Genomic DNA, 24,707 nt, shown 5'->3' with positions numbered 1-24,707 from the left:
AGGCCACGTGCACGTACAGGCGTCCAGACCCACACTTGGTCTCCAGGGGAGTACTGAACATCCCTTCGTCTTAGATTGTAACGGTGCGCGTCGATGTTCTGCTGTTGAATGATGCGGTTCCGTGCTAGTTGTCGTGCCTCTTCTGCCCTTTCTACATATTCGCTTATGTCAGGGTCCTCTTCATTCGTGCTGTTGACAGGCAGCATCGCGTCTAATGTCGTTATTACTGTCCGACCATAAACAAGTTGAAATGGCGTGAAGTGGGTTGTCTCTTGTACTGCGGTATTGTATGCAAATGTAGCATACGGTAATATGGTGTCCCAAGTCCGATGCTCGACGTCCACATACATTGCGATCATGTCAGCAAGCGTCCTGTTCAGCCTTTCAGTTAACCCGTTAGTTTGCGGATGGTATGCGGTAGTTCTTCTGTGGTCGGTGTGCGTTAGTTTCATGACAGACTGTACTAGCCTGGCAGTGAACGCAGTTCCTTTGTCAGTTATAAGAACTCTAGGTGCGCCATGTCGCAGCACTATCTGGGTCACAAAAAACTGAGCCACTTCATTTGCCGTTCCTTTTGTGAGAGATGACGTCTCGGCATACCGGGTCATGTAGTCGGTTGCTACAACTATCCAGCGCTTCCCAAACGATGACATAGGAAATGGTCCTAGCAAGTCCATTCCGACCTGCTCAAACGAGACTTTCGGTGGCTCTATCGGTTTCAAAAGACCTGCTGGTTTTAGGGGTGGTACTTTGCGTCTTTGGCATTCTCGACATGATGTTACGTAATGCTGTACTGAATCCATCAATTTTGGCCAGTAATATCTGCGGCGGATTTTTGCCAAAGTCCTACTAATGCCCAAGTGACCTGCCGATGGGTCATCATGACACGCTTCTAAAATTTCCGCTCGCAGTGACGATGGTATCAGCAGTAGGAACGTTTCACCGGTGTGTTGAAAGTTTCCCTTGTAGAGAACGTTGTTGCGGAGGACGTAGGAACGTAGTCCACGCATGAAAACTCGCGGTACTTCGACTTGCTGCCCCTCTAAGTATTAAATGAGCAGAAGTAATTCTGGGTCCATTCGTTGATAATGAGCCATCTCCGACACATTCACAGCTCCAAGAAATGCGGAGTCTTGTTCATGCTCAAGATGGCCACCAGGGGGCCAGGGAGTTCGGATGTGCCTCGCATCAGCTCCGCGGAAAGTTGTTTGGTCTGGTGGAAATTGTGCAGTTACAGCAAACAACTCCTATAATCTCCTGCCTGAAGTTCTCTGGACCATCTAGACCACGACTTCAGGACTGTGAGTACGTTTTGGGGCATTTTATGGCTATTTTGGTGTCGACTGCGTCTCCGCCCAGCAAAGCCTAACGCTAGCGGTGAACAAACGCGGCGGCTCGGCGGTGGCCGACGCCCCCAGCGTTCGCTTCAGAGCCCCGTTGTGGAGACGCGACGGCAACGGAGGTGACCGTGGAGGGTACTTAAATTACCCCTGAAGAATTTAGAACCGCTGACTGGATCACGAAAGTTGGAAAACATGTTAAAGAGCTGCGTGACGCCGCTAGAGGTGACAGACAGGGACGCCAAGATGGCAACGCTCGGGCAGAAAGTGGAACCGAGCCCGGCGAAGACAGGAAGAAGACGGCGGCTGCGAACGCAGCATACAAAAAGCTGGGGCACAAGATCGCGGAGCGCTCGATTGCGTCGTACCTACCACGGTTGCCGGTGAACGACTACAAGATAATCATTCGTCCGAAGTGCGGGCTGGCGCTCACAAAAATTCCGAACACCAGGCTCAGTGAGGCGGTGCGCTTGGCAGCGCAAATTCCGTGGATTAAGGGACAAGAACAGGAAGTGTTCATTGTTAACGACAAGCAAGGCACCCTGATTTTCAGCACTCCAGACATAGACACTGTCTGGAAGGTGACCAGAATTAAGTCTATCAAGATTGAAGGCAAGAGCTATGACGTCACGGCGTACCTCGCGCCGCACGAGGATAGCGGGCGGGGTGTGGTGCGCGGCATCGACCCGAGATTGTCAGTAGAGGAACTGACAGAGGCTTTCGACAACTCAAGGAACCCGCCGATACTTGGTGTTAGGAAGCTGGGGAACTCAAGTTCAGCGGTCATCATCTTCAAAAATGAGACAGTGCCCAGGTGGATGTACTGTTACGGCGTACCGCTGAAGTGCGTGCTTTATAAGAAACGATACGAGGTGTGCTACCGATGTGGCCAGCTAGGACACAGATCGGACGTGTGTATCAGCGACCATGTTCGCTGCCGGGGATGCGGAATGACAGCTCCACCCGAGGACCATGCATGTGAGCCCAAGTGTAAGCTGTGTGGCAAAGGTCATCTGACAGCAGATCGGAAATGCAAGGAAGCTTTCAGGACCCCTTATACAATAAAGAAGAGACAGTGGGAGGCCTGGCGGCGAATGGAAGGAGAAGAGCGGAAGGCGAAAGACGCCGATCCACAAACGTGCAGAATGGAAGAGATCAAAGAACGGTCCAGGAGCCGGTCGAAGCATCGAAGAGGGTCAAGAGGAAGAGCAGGTTCCTTCCCAAGACTACCGGAAAGACAAGAAGGAGATCTGCCACCACTGACTGGTCCAGTAAACGAGGGGACTTCCGGCAGTGCTGTCCTCAACAGTGGGAGACCCACGTCGCCGAACCGCAAGGTGGGTTGGGGAGATAGGGCCTCCCAGGATAAACGCGGTGAAGAAATGTTAACCATTAAGGAAGAGAATCGCATGCTTAAAGAGCAGCTAGCAATGATGAGTGGGCAAATAGAGGAGCTTCAAATAGCTATTAAGTCATCTAACACAACACCGGTTTCTCTACCACGAATGCCACAGAATCAAGATATAAAAATGCCGGAGGAGCAGAGCGCTACTCCACCTCCAGCGAAAAAGAGGGCAAAAGAAGCGGAAAAGCCCGTAATAGAGGAGAACGTAGCGACAGTGATAGACATGAAAATAGCGCAACTGGAGGCAAACATTGAAGCCAAATCTACCCAGGACGATGAATGGCGTAAGGCCTTCGAGAAACAAATGTTCGAGATGTTTCAAAATCTGAATCAGCAGTTGCATCAGCGGGATAATAAACTTACCGAGGAATTTAAAACAGAATTCGCGAAGAGGGATCGGGCGTATGAACAGCTCGCCCAAGAAGTATTAGGCAGGCCGATGAACCACCTTAGTGGCAATCATGGCTCACAGATTCAGTAAGAACACCGTTTGGCAATGGAACTGCAGAGGCTTCACGCGCAAGCGTGCGGTTCAGCAGGAATTCCTGAGGAAAGGGGATCGACCGGATGTTATAGCTTTACAGGAATGTGGGAGAAAGGCGACGTTGCCGGGTTATAAATCCTATGTAGGCGAAGGCACGAGTACGCAGGTGGCCACCCTGGTCAGGCGAAACGTTACGGCGGTGCAGCATGACATTGGTAATGCACACATCGACCATGTTCTCATAGAACTAATACCCCAAAAAAAGAAAAACGCTAGCTTGTTCGTATTAAATATATACAGCTCTCCGAGACAAAGGCGATGCGACTTTGGGGATCTCTTCGCTTCTACGCGTCGTAAAAGTAAGAACAACCCATTGCTGATCGTCGGTGACTTCAACGCTCACCACACGGCATGGGGATATAAGCAGGCTTCAATTAAGGGCAGGAAATTGTGGGATGACATGCAAACTCATAATCTGGACTTGATAACCGACCCGTTGCAGCCAACGAGGAAGGGAAATAGTGTCGCGGTTGATACCACACCCGACCTTACCCTGACGGGGAGCGGCACTAGTGCCACGTGGTGCAACACAAACGAGGACCTAGGCAGTGATCACATGATCATAGAAATAGTGGTAGAGGGAGGCCCGGCACCACCTCGGAAACGAAGGGTAGAGGCCGTAAATTGGGACTCTTTCAGGGACCTCAGGGGCGACCCGACTCCCATTTCCGACATTGCCGAGTGGTGCGATGGGGTGTTACGTACTGTTAAGGAAGCCACTGAAGTGGTGGAAACCGAGGAGGACAACGAAGTGGTAGACACGAGATTAGTAAATCTTTGGAAGAAAAAGAAAGTTTTGGAAAACCGACTCCAACAGAGGAGATGGGATCGGAGTATCAGGAAACAAATAGCAGCTTTAAACAGGCAAATTGAAGAGCACGCCATCACGCTCACGAAGCAAAGGTGGGGGAACGTCTGTCAGGAGATGGATAGAAATATAAGTACGTCCGGGACGTGGCGACTTCTTCGTCACCTTTTAGATCCGGAGAGCACGAAGACAGCGTCTAAACAACAATTGGAACGAATGGCGCACCAATTTGAAGGTACTAGGAAGGAACTCTTAGAAGAAGTTCGGAGCAGATACATTAATCCCGCCGGATCCGAACCTCTCCCAGATTACGGAGGGCGGGAAAACGCAGCCTTAGACGCCCCTATCTCCCTGGCTGAGGTGCGAGCGGAGATTAATCGGCTAAGGACTAGATCAGCGGCAGGGCCGGACAGAGTGACTAACAAAATGCTCCGTAATTTAGACGATAGGTCCATCGCTAACCTAGCAACGTACATGCAGGAGTGTTGGGAAAAAGGGACGATACCGCAGGAGTGGAAACTCGCAAATGTAATTTTCATTCCTAAACCGGGTAAAAAACTCCGTTTCGAGAATCTTAGGCCGATATCGTTAACGTCTTGCGTAGGTAAGCTCATGGAGCATGTCGTTCAGACACGGCTCAATAGGTACATGGAAGACAATGGTATGTATCCGGACACCATGATCGGTTTTCGACCCCGACTATCAGCGTGCGACGTGATGCTACAGCTCAAGTACCAAATTATAGACAAGCCAACGCGAGACACAAAAGTTATCGTGGGTTTAGATGTGGCAAAAGCATTTGACAACGTGAGGCACGTATCAATTTTGGAGAATCTGAGCGCCCTGAACGTCGGAAAGCGACTTTATGATTACGTCAAGGACTTCCTTTCGAACAGGACAGCCACTTTAAAAATCGGGGAAGAATTCATCGAGGACATTAAATTAGGCAACAGGGGGACACCTCAGGGCTCGGTGTTATCACCCACCCTTTTCAACATTGTGATGTTGAAACTGCCTGAACAGTTAAAGGATATTGAGAATTTAAATCACACCGTTTACGCGGATGACATAACATTATGGATGAACAAGGGCAGTGACGGCCAAATTGAAGGCTCTCTGCAAATCGCCATTGATAAAATCGTGGAGTACCTGGAGCCCAAAGGACTTAAATGCTCGGCTGAAAAGTCGGAAGCACTCTTCCTCATGCCCGCCGGAAAACGGCGGCTCCACAACAGGCCTGAAGTGGACATCCACTTGTACGTTAACGGCGCAGAAATCCCCGCGGTCGACAGCATCCGTGTCCTTGGACTAAGGATTCAGGCGAACCGTAAGAATTCTGAGACTCTTGCTAGGTTGGAAGCCAGTTCTAATCAGACATGTCTCATCAGACGAATAGCAAACAGGCATGCTGGGATGAAGGAGGCGAACCTTCTTAGATTAGTGCAGACCTTCATAATAAGTAGGATAGTGTACGTGGCACCTTATTTAAAATTAAACCAAGCGGAGCGGGGCAAACTCGACACCATTATCAGGAAAAGTGTGAAAGTCGCGCTCGGACTTCCCCCAAACACGTCAACTGACAGACTTATGAAGTTGGGGGTATCTAACACACTCGATGAGCTAATTGAGGCTACTGTGACTGCACAACATCAAAGACTACTCGGATCTAAAACGGGGAGAGCAATATTAAAGAGATTGGGCTATGAGCCCACGCGTGAGCAAGCGCGTTCAAAAGACATACCGATACAGACCAGGGACAAGATAAAGATACCTCCGCTACCCAGAAATATGAACCCTAACTTTCACGAAGGCAGGCGTAAAGCCAGGGCAGAGGCATTACAATCTAGGTACACTGGTCGACAGGACGTCGCGTATACAGACGCTGCGGAATATAAAAGCAAAGCGGCACACACGGCAGTGGCGGTCAGGGGAGATGGTGGCCTAATTGCGTGCTGCACAGTACTTGGTGTCGAGACTGTAGAGGCCGAGGAAGTGGCCATAGCTTTGGCCATCAGCCAAAAGGGGATCAGGGTGGTCATCAGCGACTCCAAAAACGCTGTGAGAAATTACGAATCGGGAAGGGTGACGGAGACTGCCGTCCGTATATTAAACATGGTAGGAGTACCCAAAGAACAGATTCTGTTTGTCTGGGCTCCAGCTCACCAAGGACTTAGAGGGAACGAGGAGGCTCATTCCGTCGCCCGAGGTCTCACCTACCGGTCGACCCCTGGAACCTCCCAAGTTACCGAACAAAGAAGCGAGTATATGCGCACATACCATGAAATCGTCGCACACTACAGGCTGAATCGGCAAGTATACCCAAGAGTGGACAACTCACTAAGTAAGAAAAACGAGATTTTGTGGCGAAAGTTACAGACCGGGGTTTTTCCAAATTCCGCACTTTACAGCAAGTGGCACCCCGCAGTTTTCCAGTCCCAGTGTAAATTTTGTGATGACGTAGCGAATTTGGTCCACATGGTGTGGACATGTCCAAGTCAAAACGATGGTTCTCGCACTGTAGAATCCTGGGAGGCCCTGCTCTGCAGCCCAGATCCCAACGTCCAGCGCGACATCATCAGTCAAGCCCTTGCTGCTGCCGCGTCCCAAGGGATTCCGGCCGACAGCTAGGGGCAACGGGCCATGCCTGAGCAATTGACTGACCTTTTAATAAAGTTTTCTCTCTCTCTCTTGTTCATGCTCAGGAGACGAGTTCTGGATTGGTGCTCGTGACAAGCAGTCCGCGTCATTGTGCTTGTGGCCAGACTTGTAGACTACGGTGATGTCATATTCTTGCAGACGTAGGCTCCATCTAGCAAGTCTTCCGGAAGGATCCTTGAGGTTCGCAAGCCAGCACAATGAATGATGGTCACTGATGGCTCGGAATGGTCTACCGTATAAATATGGACGGAACTTACTGATGACCCATATCACTGCAAGACATTCCTTTTCCGTAGCTGAATAATTATACTCAGCTTTCGACAGAGTGCGGCTTGCATAAGCAATAACTTTTTCTTCCCCGTTCTGCCATTGAACAAGAATAGCACCGAGGCCAACGTTGCTGGCGTCCGTATGAATGTCTGTTTTGGCATCTTCGTCAAAATGAGCAAGTATGGGAGGTGACTGCAAACGCCGTCGTAACTCAGAGAAGGCGTCTTCTTGCTCTTGGTGCCAGATGAATGGCACACCTTCCTTCGTAAGCCATGTCAGTGGTTCCGCAATCTTGGAGAAATTTTCAACAAAGCGCCTATAGTAGGCACAAAGCCCCAGGAAACGTCGCATAGCTTTCTTGTCTCTTGGCCTTGGGAAATTTTCAACCGCAGTGATCTTATCCGGATCTGGACGGACACCGTGAGAACTGACAATGTGCCCGAGGAACCGGAGCTCCCGGAACCCGAAGTGGCACTTTTCGGGTTTGATCGTAAGTGCAGCCATACGAATAGCGTCCAGTACCGTTCTCAATCTCTGTACATGCTGCTCGAACGTAGTGGAAAAAATTACTACGTCATCCAGATAGACAAGACATGACTGCCATTTGAGGCCGGAGAGCACAGTGTCCATCATCCTCTGGAAGGTAGCGGGAGCAGAACACAAACCAAATGGGAGTACTTTGAACTCGTAGAGTCCGTCGGGTGTCACAAACGCCGTCTTTTCCGATCTCGTTCGTCGACTTCTATTTGCCAGTACCCGCTCTTTAGATCCAACGATGAAAAAAAGTGAGCATTGCGCAGTTTATCCAACGTATCGTCGACTCGTGGGAGTGGGTACACGTCTCGCTTCGTGACGAGGTTGAGTTTTCTGTAATCAACACAGAACCGCATGGTGTTGTCCTTCTTCTTCACCAGTACTACCGGCGATGCCCATGGGCTTTTGGAGGGCTGTATGACATCGTCGTCGAGCATCTCGTGTACTTGCTTCTTTATCGCCTCCCTTTCTTTTGGAGCTACTCGGTATGGATGCTGACATACTGGTCTAACATGCCCTTCGATTACAATGCGGTGCTTTGTTTGCTACAGGCGTACGTCCGACTTTCGAAGAAGAAGAAAAACACTCTGCGAATTCCTTGATCAACTCCACAATCTGGTCTTTCTGCAGAGATGAAAGCTCTCGGTCAATATCTATTTTCTCGAGGACACTGTCCACTGTTGAGGGCGTTGTAGGTACTTTTTCTATGGTGCAAACATCTGAGACTTGTACGTAGTCATGAAGTGATGCTATGGCTGCTCCCTTCGCCACATGCTGTACCTCGTTGGTAAAGTTAGTCAATAGCACATCAGTATATCCGTTCCGCAGGTTCACTAGACCTCTCGCCACGCGTATTCCCTTTGTGAGCAGCAGTTCGACATTTCCATCAGCTAGTCCGGTATATTCACGAAAAACGTCGCTTTTCACAGAAACTGTCACGCTGCTACGTGGCGGAACTGTCACACCTTCATACACAATACGAAGAGACGAAACAATTGGTTGCTCCGCATGACACACGGCGACAGCGTTCTCTGTAGAGAAAGAAACTTGGGATTTCTGCAAGTCGATGATGGCACTGTTTGGTGAGGGCTGTTGTTAAGGAGGAGCTCCAGAAACTGCAACTTCCTCAAAGTCCTTCAGCGATGCCCTCAATCGCGGACGTTGTGCGTGAAGAAGTGCGGCAAGCAATTATTCAACCGCAGCCTCAGGTACCACACTACACGCAACCGGAACCTCAGCCACAGCTGTCATACGCGCAAGTCGTACGGCAAGACATGAGACGCCCGAGCTTTGCACAAGCTCCCGTTACGCCACCGACCTTTCCTCGCAGTACCCAGCACCTCCACCAGATTGTTACGAATAAATATAGCACCTGGTACTATATTTTGGTACTCTTTATTCAGGGCGAACTTGTGCCCGTAAACTCGAAGCTAAAAATGGTCAGCCAAAAAAATGTCTGCGCCGCTGACTCTAACTTCGTCGGTCTCCTCTTCTGCCCCTCGAGTCTCGTGCCAGTCCAATGGCGTAGCATCGTGGCGCGTGCAGGACGGCGTTCCATGGCGCGGCTTTCTTGCTACTTGCTTGACGGCTTTTACGAACGCGAATTGTGGTACGCGTCTTCTGCGTTGGTCGAGCTGTGGCATTATACATATATGTATATATATATATACACACATACATATGTACAGTGCAAAGCATTTTCAAACAGAGGAACAGCATTTCTTATTCCATGAAACAATTTTTCGCCAATCACACACACTCACAAAAGAAAGAATGGCAGAAGAATTCGCGAAATAAAAAGTAATGGTGACGACATGATTCTATTTCAAGAAATGCTTACGCAATTGGTCAAGAAATGCTTGATGGTTACTGATTTTACTGGTTTTATTGTTATGTCTGTCCTTGATGCTAAATTTTTTACACTAAATTTTTTTTTAAGATTTTGTTAAGTTTTCTCGCTTTCCTTTTGGTCTGTGGTATTTGTATACTATATCTTTTTGTACTGTGGTGACATAAAGGTCCAGACACTTGTCTCGATTACTGCTCGGTGTGCAATAACTCGTTTTATGACGATAAATTGTTTCGTCATTAGAACGCCTGTCCAAGAATTATTTGTGCAACCTTAAGCTTCTAGCGAAGTTGTTGAGGTCTCGGAGAAAGTGAAATTTGTCAAAAAATTTTGTGGTCCGATAGGTTTACAGTCACAGTGTCACAGGGTGTGTACATAGATGGGTACTTGTTTGTACCGTTAGTGGTTTCCTGAGTGGGGATGTTGTAGTGGTATGGAATTATCTCAGGAAACACAGGGTTGGGGACATGGTCTCTTTTGAGTTTACGATTTTTCGTAGTCGTAATGGCTTGGTATTTATTCTGCTCAAATTCTGTTAACAGGGTGATTTTCTTGTTCGATGAAGTGCTTTGATTGATTGATATGTGGGGTTTACTTTCCCAAACCAAGATATGATTATGAGAGACGCCGTAGTGGATGGCTCCGGAAATTTCGACGACCTGGGGTTCTTTGACGTGCACCCTAATCTGAGCACACGGGCATACAACATTTCCGCCTCCATCGGAAATGCAGCCGCAGCCGGGATTCGATCCCGCGTTCGATCAAATGCTATGGCAGAGAATGATGTTGGTAATAGCGACCAGTTTCCTCACCTGTTTATCACTGTGATTGATAGCAATTTCTGTTAATTCAAGAGACACCTCAAGGAGGACATTTTTTCATGTTATTTGGTCGTAATCATCTAGGTTTGTAGCGGCTGGTGTAGGGAAGAGTGGCACACCCTTGGGGGCTATTCTAGCACCAAGGTACACTTGCAATGTTGATTTATGCAGTTCATGTCTAATTCATTCGTCAGCGAGTTTTCGTACTTTAAGAAAGGTGGCACTGCAACTGAGAAGTGATGAACTGGACTTATTGTTTAGAGGTCCATCTTATTTTGGGTGCGGGAATGGCACTGATGCAGTCCGCAGATTGTAGTTACGTCTGGTAGGCCTTCGTCGTAGAAGCGGAGACTTTGGCGTTGGGCTCCCGGCGGGAACAATACGTTAGAGGAAAGGAGGATACGCAGACCGCGGACATCGTAAAGGTGATCGCCGGAAATTGAGGGGCATATGAAGGGGAGTGAAAAAGCAAAAAGGGGGGGGCAGAAAGGGGCCGCCGGGAGGGGTAGGGTCCATCTCATGTTCATTGCCTTTTTACCTTTATTTTTTCTTCTATATATATATATATATATATATATATATATATATATATATATATATATATATATATATATATATATATATATATATATTGTTACGAGGTTGGTTGCTTCTGAGCGAGATGTATTTGCAGAGTAAAAACTACAGGCAAGAGACACAATGGCTGATTGGCCCAGTCGCGCGCCTGTCAGTCGCACCTCTTCCTTTTCTTCCTCTCCGTAGCAGGACCCCCGGGCGTTGGAGCGCCGTCTCGGCGAGAGTCCGGAGAAGTGCGACAGAAGTAGGGTTTCAAGCGCGAAACATGGACAATGTCAACTAGTGACGAACTTGGTGACGTATTGGAGTGCAATGGCGCTATCTCGTAGGTTACGTCGCTAACTTGACGTAAGACTAGGTAGGGTCCGGCGTATCGGGACAAAAGTTTTTCGGAGAGACCTACACGGCGACACGGTGACCAGAGGAGCACGTGGTCACCTGGGGCAAACGTTATATTTCGATGCCGGTGGTCGTAGCGGGCTTTTTGCATATCCTGTGACCTGGTGAGGCGAGACTGGGCAACTTGACGAGCCATGTGAGCCCGATCAATGGCTTCGCGCGCGTACTCGGAAGGAGATGGCACGAGAGGCAAGGTGGTTTCAAATGGCAATATGGGGTCGCGACCATATAAAAGATAAAAAGGCGAGAATCCCGCAGTGTCATGTCGAGAGGAGTTATATGCGAAGGTCACATAGGCCAACGTTGTATCCCAGTCTCGATGATCATCGGAGACGTACATCGAAAGCATCTCTGTGAGCGTGCGGTTGAGACGTTCAGTTAGGCCATTAGTTTGTGGGTGGTAGGCGGTAGATAGCTTATGGGCTGTAGCACACGATCGAAGGAGGTCATCGACAACTTTGGACAGGAAAGAGCGGCCGCGGTCCGTAAGCAGCTGTCGGGGTGCACCATGGTGTAAGATGACGTCATGAAGAAGAAAATCCGCGACGTCAGTGGCGCAACTGGTTGGCATGGCCTTTGTTATCGCGTAACGGGTCGCATAATCTGTGGCGACGGCAATCCATTTATTTCCTAGTGTCGTCGTCGGAAAAGGGCCAAGAAGGTCGAGTCCCACGCGATGAAATGGTTCAGAGGGGACTTCAATTGGGTGAAGATATCCAGCTGGCAGCAAAGAAGGTCTTTTCCGGCGCTGGCAGAGGTCGCAAGTGGCGACATATCGACGTACGCTGCGGTACAATCCAGGCCAGAAAAATCGACGTCGCACGCGGTCGTATGTGCGGGAAACGCCGAGGTGTCCCGCTGTTGGTGCGTCGTGAAGTTGTTGAAGTATGGCAGGCCGTAGATGACGAGGGATGACAAGCAGAAGCTCAGGGCCTTCAGTGGTGACGTTGCGGCGGTAGAGGATGCCGTCATGCAGCACGAACATACGGGATTCAGCGTCATGGCTGTCAGACTGGATGGCGTCGATGATAGTGCGCAATGACTCATCCCGTCGTTGTTCGATGCGCATATCGCTGACGTCTGTAAACGCCATTACTCTGCTCTCCAGGTCAGGCGCAACGGGATCAGGAGGATCTACCGGATATCGAGAAAGACAGTCTGCGTCCTTGTGCAAACGGCCAGACTTGTAGCTGACGCTAAACGAAAATTCCTGAAGCCTCAGAGCCCAGCGAGCCAGACGTCCAGTCGGGTCCTTCAGAGAAGTCAGCCAACAGAGGGCGTGGTGGTCCGTAACGACAGTGAAAATGCGACCATATAAATATGGCCGAAACTTGGCGACGGCCCAAACTAAAGCTAGACACTCTCTCTCGGTGATGGAATAATTCATCTCCTGGGGAGAAAGCAGGCGACTGGCGTAAGCTATCACGCACTGTCTACCGTGGTGCCGCTGAGCGAGAACTGCGCCGATACCGTGGCCACTGGCGTCGGTGCGAACCTCTGTGGCAGCAGAAGGATTAAAGTGGGCAAGTATGGGGGGCGTAGTTAGGTAGCCGATGAGAGCGGCGAACGCTTGAGCCTGCTCAGGGCCCCATGAGAATGTGGTATCCTTCTTCAGCAAATCTGTCAGTGGCCGGGCAACGTCAGCGAAGTTTTTCACAAAACGGCGAAAGTAGGAACATAAGCCGACGAAGCTACGGACGTCGGATGTAGAACGGGGCACTGGAAAGCTACGGACGACGCGGATCTTTTCGGGATCTGGTTGGACACCATCGGCGTTTACAATATGGCCCAGAATGGCAATCTGACGGTGACCAAATTGACACTTCTTGGAATTGAGTTGTAGCCCAGCTGTTCTGAAGACTGCGAGAATTGCAGCGAGACGGGTCAGGTGGCTATCGAAAGTAGATGAAAAGACTATCACATCGTCTAGGTAACAAAGACAAGTAGACCACTTGTAACCACGCAGGAGAGAGTCCATCATTCGTTCGAATGTGGCAGGGGCGTTACATAGTCCAAAAGGCATGACCTTAAACTGGTATAAACCATCTGGTGTAATGAAGGCCGTCTTCTCGCGGTCCATTTCATCGACAGAAATCTGCCAGTAGCCGGACCGGAGATCTATAGACGAGAAGTATGTAGCCCCGTGTAGGCAGTCCAACGCGTCATCGATGCGTGGTAGTGGGTACACGTCTTTTCGTGTGATCTTGTTTAGGTGGCGATAGTCAACGCAGAAGCGCCAGGTACCATCTTTTTTCTTCACAAGGACGACAGGGGAGGCCCAAGGACTACTTGATGGTTCTATGACACCTTTGTTGAGCATTTTGTCCACTTCTGCTTGGATAACTCTACGCTCAGTGGGGGAGACACGATAGGGGCGTCGGCGAATAGGACTGGCGTCACCAGTATTTATACGGTGCTGAACAGTGGATGTTTGCCCTAGAGGTGTGTCGTCGAAAGAAAAAATGTCGGTATATGACGCGAGAAGGCGATGGATGTCATTGGCTTGCGCAGGGTTGAGGTCGGGTGCAATCATCTTCGAGAAACGATCTGGCCGAGAACAGGTGCTGTTCGCTACTGGAGACTGAAGTAAATCAATCTCGGTGGTGAGCGCTGCTATTTCGAATTCGTCAGCATTAGATACGCTGGCCAAGAACATGCCACGAGGAAGCACTTGAGGGCACAAGCTGAAATTGAGAAGTGGAAGCGAGGTACAATTGTCAGTAACAGTCACAAGCGTATGAGGAATGGCAATGTTGCGGCTCAAGAGGACGTCGGCGAGAGGAAGGAGGACATATTGACCATCGGGAACTTGGGGCTGTGCGGTCAAAACGACGAAGGTGGCTGCCTGAGCTGACAGCCGCACATCCTGAAGAGAGCACAGGCGCGGCGGGGCAGTGGGGGGGTCAGCGACTATCTGAGGCAACTCTAGCTGAAGAACGCCTGTAGCACAATCGATCAGAGCAGAATGATTCGACAAGAAGTCCAGGCCTAGGATAATGTCATAAGGGCAGTGGTCAATCACGGCTAAAATGACAGAAGTAGTGTGGTCCTTTATACGTAAGCGGGCAGTGCACAGACCGAGAACCATCGGCGTGCCGCCATCGGCCACACGGAGCATTTGTGCAGCCGCTGGTGTCAGAACTTTCTTTAAACGTGTGCGTAGGCTTGAACTCATGACCGAAATGCTTGCGCCGGTGTCGACAAGTGCTTGTACAGGTTCGCCGTCTACTTTAACGTCTATTACACTTCGTCTGGTGGGAACGGAAAGAGGATTTGCTGCGGAAGTCGTCAATGCAGCACCACCTCCGGGGGCTGCATTTCTCAGTTTTCCGAGACAACGCGGCCGGAAGCCACGGGGGACGAGAAGCGCCGTGGCTGCGGCGAACGGGACGATGGGCGACGTGTTTGCGGCGATCGAGACTGGTGCCCACGTGGTGAAGGCGAGCGGCTGTACCAAGTGTTCCGAGAATGGTCAATGGCATTGGGCTCTTCGGCAGGTGGAAAGGTGCGGGCGGTATCGTCGAAACGGGTCATATTGGTCGTTGCGCGATGTGCCGAGGACCATGTGTTGCGGCAGTAACGGGCAATATGTCCAACGCGGTGGCAGTTGAAACATATAGGGCGGTCATCTGCAGTTCGCCACTCAGCCGGGTTGCGAGTACGTGGAGAAGACCGTCGGTCGGAGAAGGGCATCACGAAAGGGCGTTCGCTGACTCTAGGCGCGGTGACATGGCACACGGAATGCACTCCGATGTTTTCAAGCTCCCGGCGCACGATGGCTTGAACAAGAGGAACAGTAACAGGAGTGGCATCGGTACTGCGCGAATAGAACGCCGAGGGCGCCATAGCTTCCAGTTCACGACGAACAATGCGTGTAAGGTCTCCCGGCGGCGATGCACGTTGTGGTGTTGACTGGTCCTCGCAAGTAGATGTTGCAGCGGTGTTTGGGAGTCGAGCGAATGTTTGTAGAATGCGGCGACTTTTCACTTGCTCGAACTGACGACACTCTTTGATGATCGCGTCTACGGTGGAACAGCCCTTGCACATCAGGAGATTGAACGCGTCGTCGGCAATCCCTTTCAGAACATGTCCCACCTTGTCACCTTCTGTCATGTCGCTTTCGGCCTTTCGGCAGAGGGCCAGCACGTCTTGAATGTAAGCGAGGTATGACTCCGTAGGGGATTGGGCACGGCAGGCCAATTCCTTTTTGGCGGCGATCTTCCGACTGGCGGTTTTGCCAAACACCTCCCGCATCTTTGCTTTGCATTGGTCCCAGCTTGTGAGTTCTTCTTCATTGTTCTCATACCACACCTTGGCCGTGCCTCTCAAATAGAACAGCACATTAGCCAACTGAAGTGTGGGATCCCATCTGTTCGGCACACTCACTCGTTCAAACATGGCCAGCCAATCGTCAACGTCGACGCCATCGGTTCCGCAGAATGTACCGGGATCCTTGAGAGGCGTGAAAACGTACGGTTGCGACGCCATGTTCGTCGGAGACGCTGACGTTGACGCGGAGGGCTGAGCATTGGCCATGGCTGGAAGGGCGATGCGACGTCCGCTGCGGAGCTCCGTTGCCTGATGGTTACCCAGCACCTCTCACCAATATGTTACGAGGTTGGTTGCTTCTGAGCGAGATGTATTTGCAGAGTAAAAACTACAGGCAAGAGACACAATGGCTGATTGGCCCAGTCGCGCGCCTGTCAGTCGCACCTCTTCCTTTTCTTCCTCTCCGTAGCAATATATATATATATATATATATATATATATACTCAAGAGGATATCTGACAGGTCCGAGTAATTGTCGTAATGCATGAAGTGCAAGATAGCACACAATGAAAGGGTAAATGCTTTTTACTAACGCTTCAGCCGTGGCAAGACCTTCAATTTCATCCTATATAAAGCAAGTTTCGATGGTGGCGAAACGCTGTTGGCCCGTGTTCTCAGATTTGGGTGCACATTAAAGAGCACCAAGCGGTGGAATTTTCCGGAGCTCTCCACTACGGCGCCTTTCATGAACATATGGTGGTTTCGGGACGTTAAACCGCACATATAAATCTATATATAAAGCAAGTAGAAAAACTTTTCCGAAAAGTAGCGTAATATTAGTGATGAATTCAGACATATTTGAGTTGATTGAAGTGCTAATTTTATTTCTACTTTAGCACTGCACTGAAGGGAAGACGAAGAAGTGTTTTGAATAAGAGCTACTTCTGCTAACTACGGCGTATTTCAGTGGCAATTTAAGTCTGTTGATCGGTTTTCGCTGCTCCCTTGGAGGGCATGGATGTAAACCACCCCGGGCGCCTGCCGGCACAAGCACCGTCAGTGGTGGCTGCCTCCAGGAAGCGGATTCGACTAACAAGCGACACCGACAGTGAAGATACTCATGCCTACTATCTCAGCAGTGACGACTTTTCAGATGACGGTTTCCAACCTGTGCGGAGCCGCAAACCGCAGAGGAGGAATACGAGGACATCCTCATCCTCAAGTATTCAAGCTCTAAGAGAAGCGCCGAAGTCGAACACCTATACCATCCTGTTTCTGTCTGCACTTCCTACCGTCAGCATGAAACGCCGTAACAGAAAGTCTGTGTCGAGGTCTCTGGAAGCGCTCATGCAAAATGAGATCACGGACATAAGAGTGAGAGCCAGAAAGAATCTACTGGCTGTTGACGTTTTGCACGCAAGTGCTTTTGGCGTTTAGCGCAGTGTAACAGACTTTGATGGCAATCAGGGGTGCTCTCATGTTCCCTAAGGATGTAATGTAGTAACCGGCGTGATCTACGACATAGATGTGGGTATTTCAACTAATGACTTACAATTTCTTGTTAAGTCTACAACTGATACTCCAATTGTTTATGTCACCCGGCTGGGCAAGCCTCACTGTGTGAAGATTGCGTTTAAGAGCACATGCCTCCCCTCTCATGTGAAGGTGGCGTACTTCAGACATGTTGTGAGCCTTTCATTCCAAAGCCTCTCCAGTACCGTAAATGCATAAAACTTGGACATGTGAGCAGCCTCTGCGAGAATTCGGGGGTAAGCCACTGCTGCGCCGAGCCCCATGCAGCGGATAAGTGCGTCGCTACTGTCAAGAAATGCTCGAATTGCAATGGATCTCATGAAGCCCCATCGAAGGACTGCCCGCGTATTCAGAAGGAAATTGCTATCTTGAAGGAGATGGTGCTCGATCACTCATCTCATCGAGAAGCCGCCGCTAAAGTTAGAAGGCGTCGTTCACGTCAACGTCGGTCTTCAAGGACACCCGCTACCTCCTTGGTGCGTTTGCCAGCTCTCTCATCATTACCACCTCCTTTACCTCCCAGACTACATGCTGTGGGAAAGACTGTAAAGAACAAAGTCATTGAGCATATCCTAACTGCGACAGAGTGGCCTGCACTTTAAAGGGAAGCAGCATCAAGCGAACCGAAGGAGTTTCATGACGGCCAGCCCGGGATACCGCTTCGAGATCTTTCCAACCAAGACAGGCAAGTGACTGCAATCATTCAATCATGAATTGCCACTATTCGCACGCTACTGAAGAGCATACAAACTCCGTTTGCTAAGAGTGCACTGCAAATACTGGATGCACTAAATACAGTACTTGCTAACATCGTATAGGCACAATGGCTCAACAAAATCTCAACTTCCACACTGAAGTTAAAAGTGCGTCGGTTTTTCAATGGAATTCCAGAGGCATGAAGTCCCGTATCTCGGACTTTCGCCAATTTGTTCCGGCCAATCAATTTCCTATACTTTTTGTGTGTGAACCAAACGTATCAACGCCTTATAGATTGTCCGGTTATGAAGCTTTTTGTTCAGCCACTTTCGAAGAACGAAGCAAAGTAATTGTTTACATCCGCACGGACTTGACTTATGTTTCACACCTGATAAGTTCAAATGACGACAATCAGTACGTGTGTCTTGGTGTAAATAAGGATGCTGTTTCGTTCACACTTATTGGTGCATATATATCTCCGTCATCGCGATTTGACTGCGACAAATTAAAAGACATCTTAATGAGGACTGATGGGCCTTGGATAATCACCGGTGACTTCAACGCCCCTCACATGCTTTGGGGAAGCACTAGGACGAATGCCAGGGGCAGGATTATTGTTACATTCACTTCCGACAACGACATTTCCATCATTAACGATGGTACGCCAACATATCTGCGGGGTCTCACAAACGGCAGTTGCCTTGACCTGACCTTGGTGTCATGGTGCTTCACTCACAAAGTTAAATTATTTTGAGACATTGATACTCATGGGAGTGATCGCATACCCACCTACGTGAAGATCAATGGTATAAGAAAAAATTTCTCTTGTGGTGTTCTAGTTGGCCTTGAGTGGTCAATCTTAGCATCGCGTGTTGAAGACGCTTGCCAACAAGTCCCTGCCTGCAGGCTGGAAAATACCATCGTGGAAGCTATACAAGCGTGCAAATGTAAATTATCATTCTCGTCTAGAATAACAAACTTCGACAGTGAACTGGAAAGATTACGAGCTATACGAAGGCATGCTGAACGAAGATACAGACGCACACGATCAATTTATGACCTGAGGGAAGCAAGACGGTTCGAGAAAAAGATTCAGTGACGCATTGACAAGCTGGAGAGCGAACGCTTAAAAGCATTCTGCGAATCTCTAGACCCTCATAAACCGCTGTCATATATCTGGAAAACAGTTCGTGGTCTTCGCTCTTTTCCGCAACAACGGCACCCTTTTGAAGCTTTGGCACTCCGTCATGGAAAAACAGTACTCGAGGTGGCTGAGGAAAAGGTGGCTGAGGCTGAGGTGGCTGAGGGCACAAGAGTAGCCGGGGATATTATGAGCAAAAGCATCGACGCCGTGATCGTTCCGGAGACGCGATTACCAGAAATGGACATTGCTTTCACAATGGAAGAACTGGAAGGTGCGTTAGTCGCTTCTAAGCGCACGTCATCGCCATTGCTGATGGCATTACTTATATTGCGTTGGGACATCTTAGACAAAAAGCCAGCAGAGAACTTTTACCACGCTTCAACAACTCCTGGCTCAGGGGCAGTCTTCCCCGAGAATGAAAAATAAGTCGAACAATACCACTTCTGAAATCGGGAAAATCACCATTGGACTTGACAGCGTATCGCCCTATTTCCCTCGCAAGCTGCCTCGGAAAAGTGATGGAAAGAATGATTCCAATTCGTCTCGAGTGGTACTTGGAACGATATACCAACTACCCTTCGTGCATTGCAGGCTTCCGTTGGGGCTGCTCCTCCATCGACTGTGTCCTTAACTTATCGACATTTGTTCAGCAAGAAAAAAGTCGCAAGCGCATATCAGTGGCACCCTTTCTTGACGTGAAGGGTGCATATGAATATGTAGCTCACGATGCCATCCTCACTTCTCTCGCAGCAATGGACATTGGTGGACGAATGTTTCAAAGGATAAAAGATTATGTAACTGGCAGGAGTTTCTTTGCTCAAACAGATGAGGGTAAAACTACTGTACATTACACCTTCTGCGGAGTACCTCAAGGAGGTGTTCTAAGCCCCACCTTGTTCAATGTTGCCCTCATTGGTCTGGCAGAGGTTCTGCCGAGGTTGGTGTGCCTATCCATTTACGCCGATGATATTTGCCTCTGGAGTGCTGCAGTTATTCACCCTCAGGTGCGTGCACGAATACAGCGGGCAGCAACCCTTACAACAGCCTACCTTCAGAAACAAGGCCTGACTATATCAACTGCGAAGTGCACGTTGATTGCGTTCACACGCAAATCAATGACGCCATATCCTGTCTACATCAATGGGTAGAATGTCAAATATGCACAGACGCATCGTTTCGTGGGCATAATAATCAACAGAAGTCTTTAGTGGAGCCCGCATTGTGCGTACCTGAAGAAGAGACCGCTTTCTATTGGGCATATAATGAAATTCATGTGCGGGAAAGCATAGGGAACTTCTGTGGCCTCCATGATACAGCTGTACAGGGCCCTGTTTCTTGGTATATTGCGCTACAGCTTGCCGATACTGACTAACACTTGCAAATCCAATACTCGTTCATAGGAGAGTTTGTAGGGTCAGGCGCTGCGTATCTGCCTAGGGCTGCTTCGATGTGCTTGTACTTATGCCACATTCGTGCTTGCCAAAGACCATCCGGTCAAGACATATAGAGTTGTGGATTGCCTCAGAGCACACATTCGACATGCTAGCCGTGTCCCCGACCACCACGTGGTCCTTCTACCCTCCGAAAGACCGCGTGCTACGTTTTCAGACGTCATAGCCAAGCACCTAAGCAGCATTCCATCAGGATATATGCCAGCTGCGAGAATGGCATGTCCTTCGTGGTGCCTCGACTAGCCGCAAGTACGTCTAAAATTCCGGGTATCAAAAAAAGCAATCGCTCCAGAGTAGCATTTAGACAAGCAACACTGCTATTATTATATGAGTTGTACTTGGACCGAACGCAGATGTACACTGATGCAGCTCATTCTCGTCCAGCAGCTCATTAGGTGCCGCTGTAATTGCGACAATTAAATTTAAGTTGTCGCACATGACTACGCCTACGGCATCGGAGCTTGCTGCTATAAGAGCTGCTTTCCAATATCTCGTTCAAGAGCGTCCAGAAAAATGGGTCATAATTTGTGAGTCGAAGGCAGCACTTCAGAGTTTGCAGTTTCCCATGCGTAGGAGGAATCATGAACAATTGGTACATGAAATAAGACATTGTCATCATGAAGCTCTAGAATGAGGGCATTATATTATATATCAATGGCTGCCTGAACATATCGGTATTACCGGAAATAAATTAGCCGATGATGCCACCCGCTCATCCCATGAGAGAGAGAAAAAAACATTTATTTACGCACCCAGCGTGTGGGAAGTCATCGGCCACGCAGGGCGCGGGTATTCTGAACACTATAGCTAATACTGAACACTATAGCTATCTGAACACTATAGCTAATAGAGTCCTATAGTCCCAGGGCCTAGATCTTGAGTACGGTGTGCTCCGGCCTTTGAAGGGTCCCATGTGGTCTCGATTCCTCGGTCAAGGACTGATACAGCAAGGCAACTTTAATTGCTGGCTTGAGATATTACATGTACGTTCTAATCGTCTACCAGCTTCAAAAGGTGTCACTTATATGAACTGGATACTTTACTCAAGATACAGCTACCATCACAACTTTCCCGCTCCGATGCGACACTGTTATGCCGCCTTTGGTTGGGTGTTGCATTTACGAAGGTGTCCTCCTTTCGCATTGGTATGGCAGACACCTCTACATGCGACTCCTGCGGAGCTGAAGAGACCATTGAACACGTCATGTGTAGCTGCGCTTGCTACGACACGCAGCGATGCCAGATCCGGATGGTTTTGAATCAACTTGACTCTAGACCATTCTGTGTGCAGAAGATTCGGGGACTTTGGGCATCTGCCTCAATTGCTCAGAAAGCGACTAAAACACTCCTACTTTACTTAAAGACAACAAACCTGAGCGATCACCTGTAGGCTGTTTGTGATCTCCCAAGTGTGCTTGTGATTGTGTGTACCTTTTTATCTCTCTGCAACCTCTTTTCACTCCTTCATCCCTTCCCCAGTGCAGGGTAGCAAACGAGATGTGCGTCTGGTGAACCTCCCTGCCTTTCCTCTCATCTTTATCTATCCCTCTCTCTATCACTGCACTCTGCATGTGTTAGGTTAGGAGTAGTGACTACAAGGAAGGCGTTGTCGTATATTGCCCATAAATGTATAAAGTTATTGAGGCTGTGGCAATAAACCAGCTAATTGAGTGGGATGAAAAAAGGGTTATCTCAATTTGGCATAACCCTTCTTTCATTCCACTCAATTTGGCAGCCACAAAGAATGTCACATTGGTATTTAGGGACACATTGGTTGCCAGTCGTAACATCTGCTTGCCCAGAGCTTGCTGCAATAAACACTAAAATATTCGGAAAGCGAACGATGCGCTAGAAATTTCGCCTTCATAAAAAAAACTACGCTTGTGTGCGAACCTATAAATGTGCAAAATAAGAAGGGAAGCAAAGTAAGGAAATATTTTCGAGTGCTGTGTTTCTCGTCGTGTGTTGCGTTTTCTACTTTATAGAATAAAAAATAAATACCCTAAGGCTTTTTTTTTTGGTGAGGCCACGTTCCTTCGAATGTTGATGCACTTTTTACACAACTTCATCAGATGTCGTAAGTTGATGTGCATTCCCGAAACTAGGGTAAATATTGAACGCGTGGTTAAGAACCCTCCAAATACGTAGAACAAATCTGGTGGTTTGGATGTTTTTAAACTGCGTACGTTGAAGAGTTCGAGTGTCCGTGACGTCACCGATACAATGTGGCGCAATAACATCACTGTGAGTCCAATGCCCACTTTTATTATACTTGATAAACACCTCCTTGATACAGAGATGGATGCAGGGTTTTGTTGCGCTTCTCAGTTACGAAACACAGTGTTAGAAACTCCTGATCTATCTTGTTCCTTTCAACTTCAATAGAATGATTTGTGGTGAAAGAATATATGTGTGCAAGAGTATATGCGTGCAAAATTAATAACAATCAGACCAAGATGCATGTACTCACCGGTGCAGCGTGTAATAAGCAGCACGTGCTCGTCTGCTCGTTTGTATGCGGGAGAGATAACGTCGACGTAGAGTATTGCTGCTTGAGAATTTATCGCCGAGGATATTGTGCTGGAGTGGAGGAAACAGTTGTAGTGAGGACTATTGTGCACTTTTTAGGCACAAGATGCATTCCGTTGCGCGCTCTCAATCAGTGCCCGTTTTCTATTCAGTGTTCAGTAGCCGTACCTCGCAAGAAATTGAAACAGAATAATAATACAAGGCTCACTCTCAAAGCATGACGCAAAGGGGACATGACATGTTCGGAGTGCTTATAGTACTTGGCTCTTTTTCCACAGAAATTCGAACACACTTTTTTCACGCAGCGTCTTTCTTCTTAAGCCATTGCGCATATGCAAGGGACACATACAACGAGGCACTACGTGGCGCAGTGTTGTCAATGTGTGCGCTAGACAGAAGAATGTGTTAACCGGTGGTGTCACCCTCTGTTGAAGGCTGGCAACACAATTGAGTGAAGATATAATCAGTGAGGCTGGTTGAAGTTGCTAGGTATACTTCGAATTGCTGTTTCTCAAGCGAATTAGGGTCGCAAAACTGCCTATTTCACCGATAAAGAACCCTATAGAAAACGTCTACAACATGAACCGATATTCTAAATGCTTTCTGTGAAAGCACGCTTAACTTTTTCACCAGGCACTTCAATCACAGTCGCTAGAAAATTTTCTCTCATGGCTTGCTTTTTTGAACATACCTTGTTCCTGCGCTTACTACGCCCGCCAGGTAGAGCCCTACGAATCCCGGTATATTTACAAGTTCAGTAGTAATATAGTGGGGTATAATCTGAAAAAAAAAGTAAGCGAGAACAGTTGGGTGGATATCAACTACTGATATTTAAAACAATAATGAGAAGAGAGAACAGTCAGAATAGAAGGTAACAGGTTAAAGTCCTTTTTTTGTCCACACTTTTTTCACATTTACATTACAATAACTTTTTATAACAAACCCTATACATTTGCATGCCAAATTTTTGGTTACTTCTCATTATATTGCACCTAAGAAAGAAAACGAGCCCTTTAAGATTACGCCAATTTTATTAAAGGAACAATATATGCCGTTTTTATCGTAAATTGTGGGTTCTGGTACTACAAGTGAATCGATTATTTTTTTTATGCTAGGCTTCAACATCATTGCAAGAAATTACAGAAAAAACGTATTGTACCGTACAGCTTGTATTCAACAATGTAGGCCTAGCGTAATAAATGACTAAAGTGCAAAAAAAAAAAAACGTCCAATATTGATTTTTCGAAACTTCCAACTTTTGACATCAATATGATGTGGTGAAAACCTACTTCTAGGATTGTGTAATAAACACTGGGGACCATATCTGACATAAGTAAACAACACTCAGACTGTAGTCACATCTGTCATATTATGTCGTATTTTGTAACAGCTGTATCTTCGTTTGCATAGCTAGCGACCGCGTATCTTTGCATTGATCCATTCAGTACGGTACGTTTTTTTTACGAAGCGTCAACCAACACTCTCAGTGTGCGTTGCGTTCTCGCTACAATTGTTGCAGCCTAGCAAGCTTCACCCAGTTGTCCATGTCTGGGAAGACTGGGATAAAGGAGAGACGTAACTAGCGCTGTCATCAACGCACGTAGCGTCTCATTTCTAGTACGGAAAACCAACTGCGCAGAAACGCAACTGCATGACTTTGAAGACGTGCATTAAGTCGTGAAATCGGGGAAGCGGGAAATCCCCACGAATGCAGAGTGGAAACTCACACTGCTTTGCTTGTTGGCCGTACGCAACGGTCGCATCGCTATTTGTCGTAAAAGTCGCGGGCCCGGCAACACTTTTTTCCCTAACGTTACGTTCTTAACGATAAGTACAACATGTGAACACGCTCATTACGTTCCTTGCGTTTATGCTTCCGAA

The 24,707-nt window shown here is 48.3% G+C and overlaps 1 protein-coding gene across 1 annotated transcript in view; it reads right to left on the bottom strand.

The window, feature by feature from the left end:
- LOC119186041 (sodium-coupled monocarboxylate transporter 2-like) overlaps positions 1-24,707 on the bottom strand; it is a 113,700-nt gene that overhangs the window by 49,425 nt on the left and 39,568 nt on the right. The window contains exons 7-8 of the mRNA XM_075869692.1: positions 23,518-23,606; positions 22,768-22,877 (exon numbers count right to left, since the gene is read on the bottom strand). Coding sequence (XP_075725807.1) covers positions 22,768-22,877; positions 23,518-23,606 — 199 coding nt within the window. The remainder of the gene's footprint in view (positions 1-22,767; positions 22,878-23,517; positions 23,607-24,707) is intronic.

Source organism: Rhipicephalus microplus, chromosome 7 (genome assembly GCF_043290135.1).
Source record: "Rhipicephalus microplus isolate Deutch F79 chromosome 7, USDA_Rmic, whole genome shotgun sequence".
Taxonomy (NCBI): domain Eukaryota; kingdom Metazoa; phylum Arthropoda; class Arachnida; order Ixodida; family Ixodidae; genus Rhipicephalus; species Rhipicephalus microplus.
The sequence above is the reverse complement of the archived record's forward strand: the minus strand, read 5'-3'. Positions and strand labels throughout refer to the sequence as shown.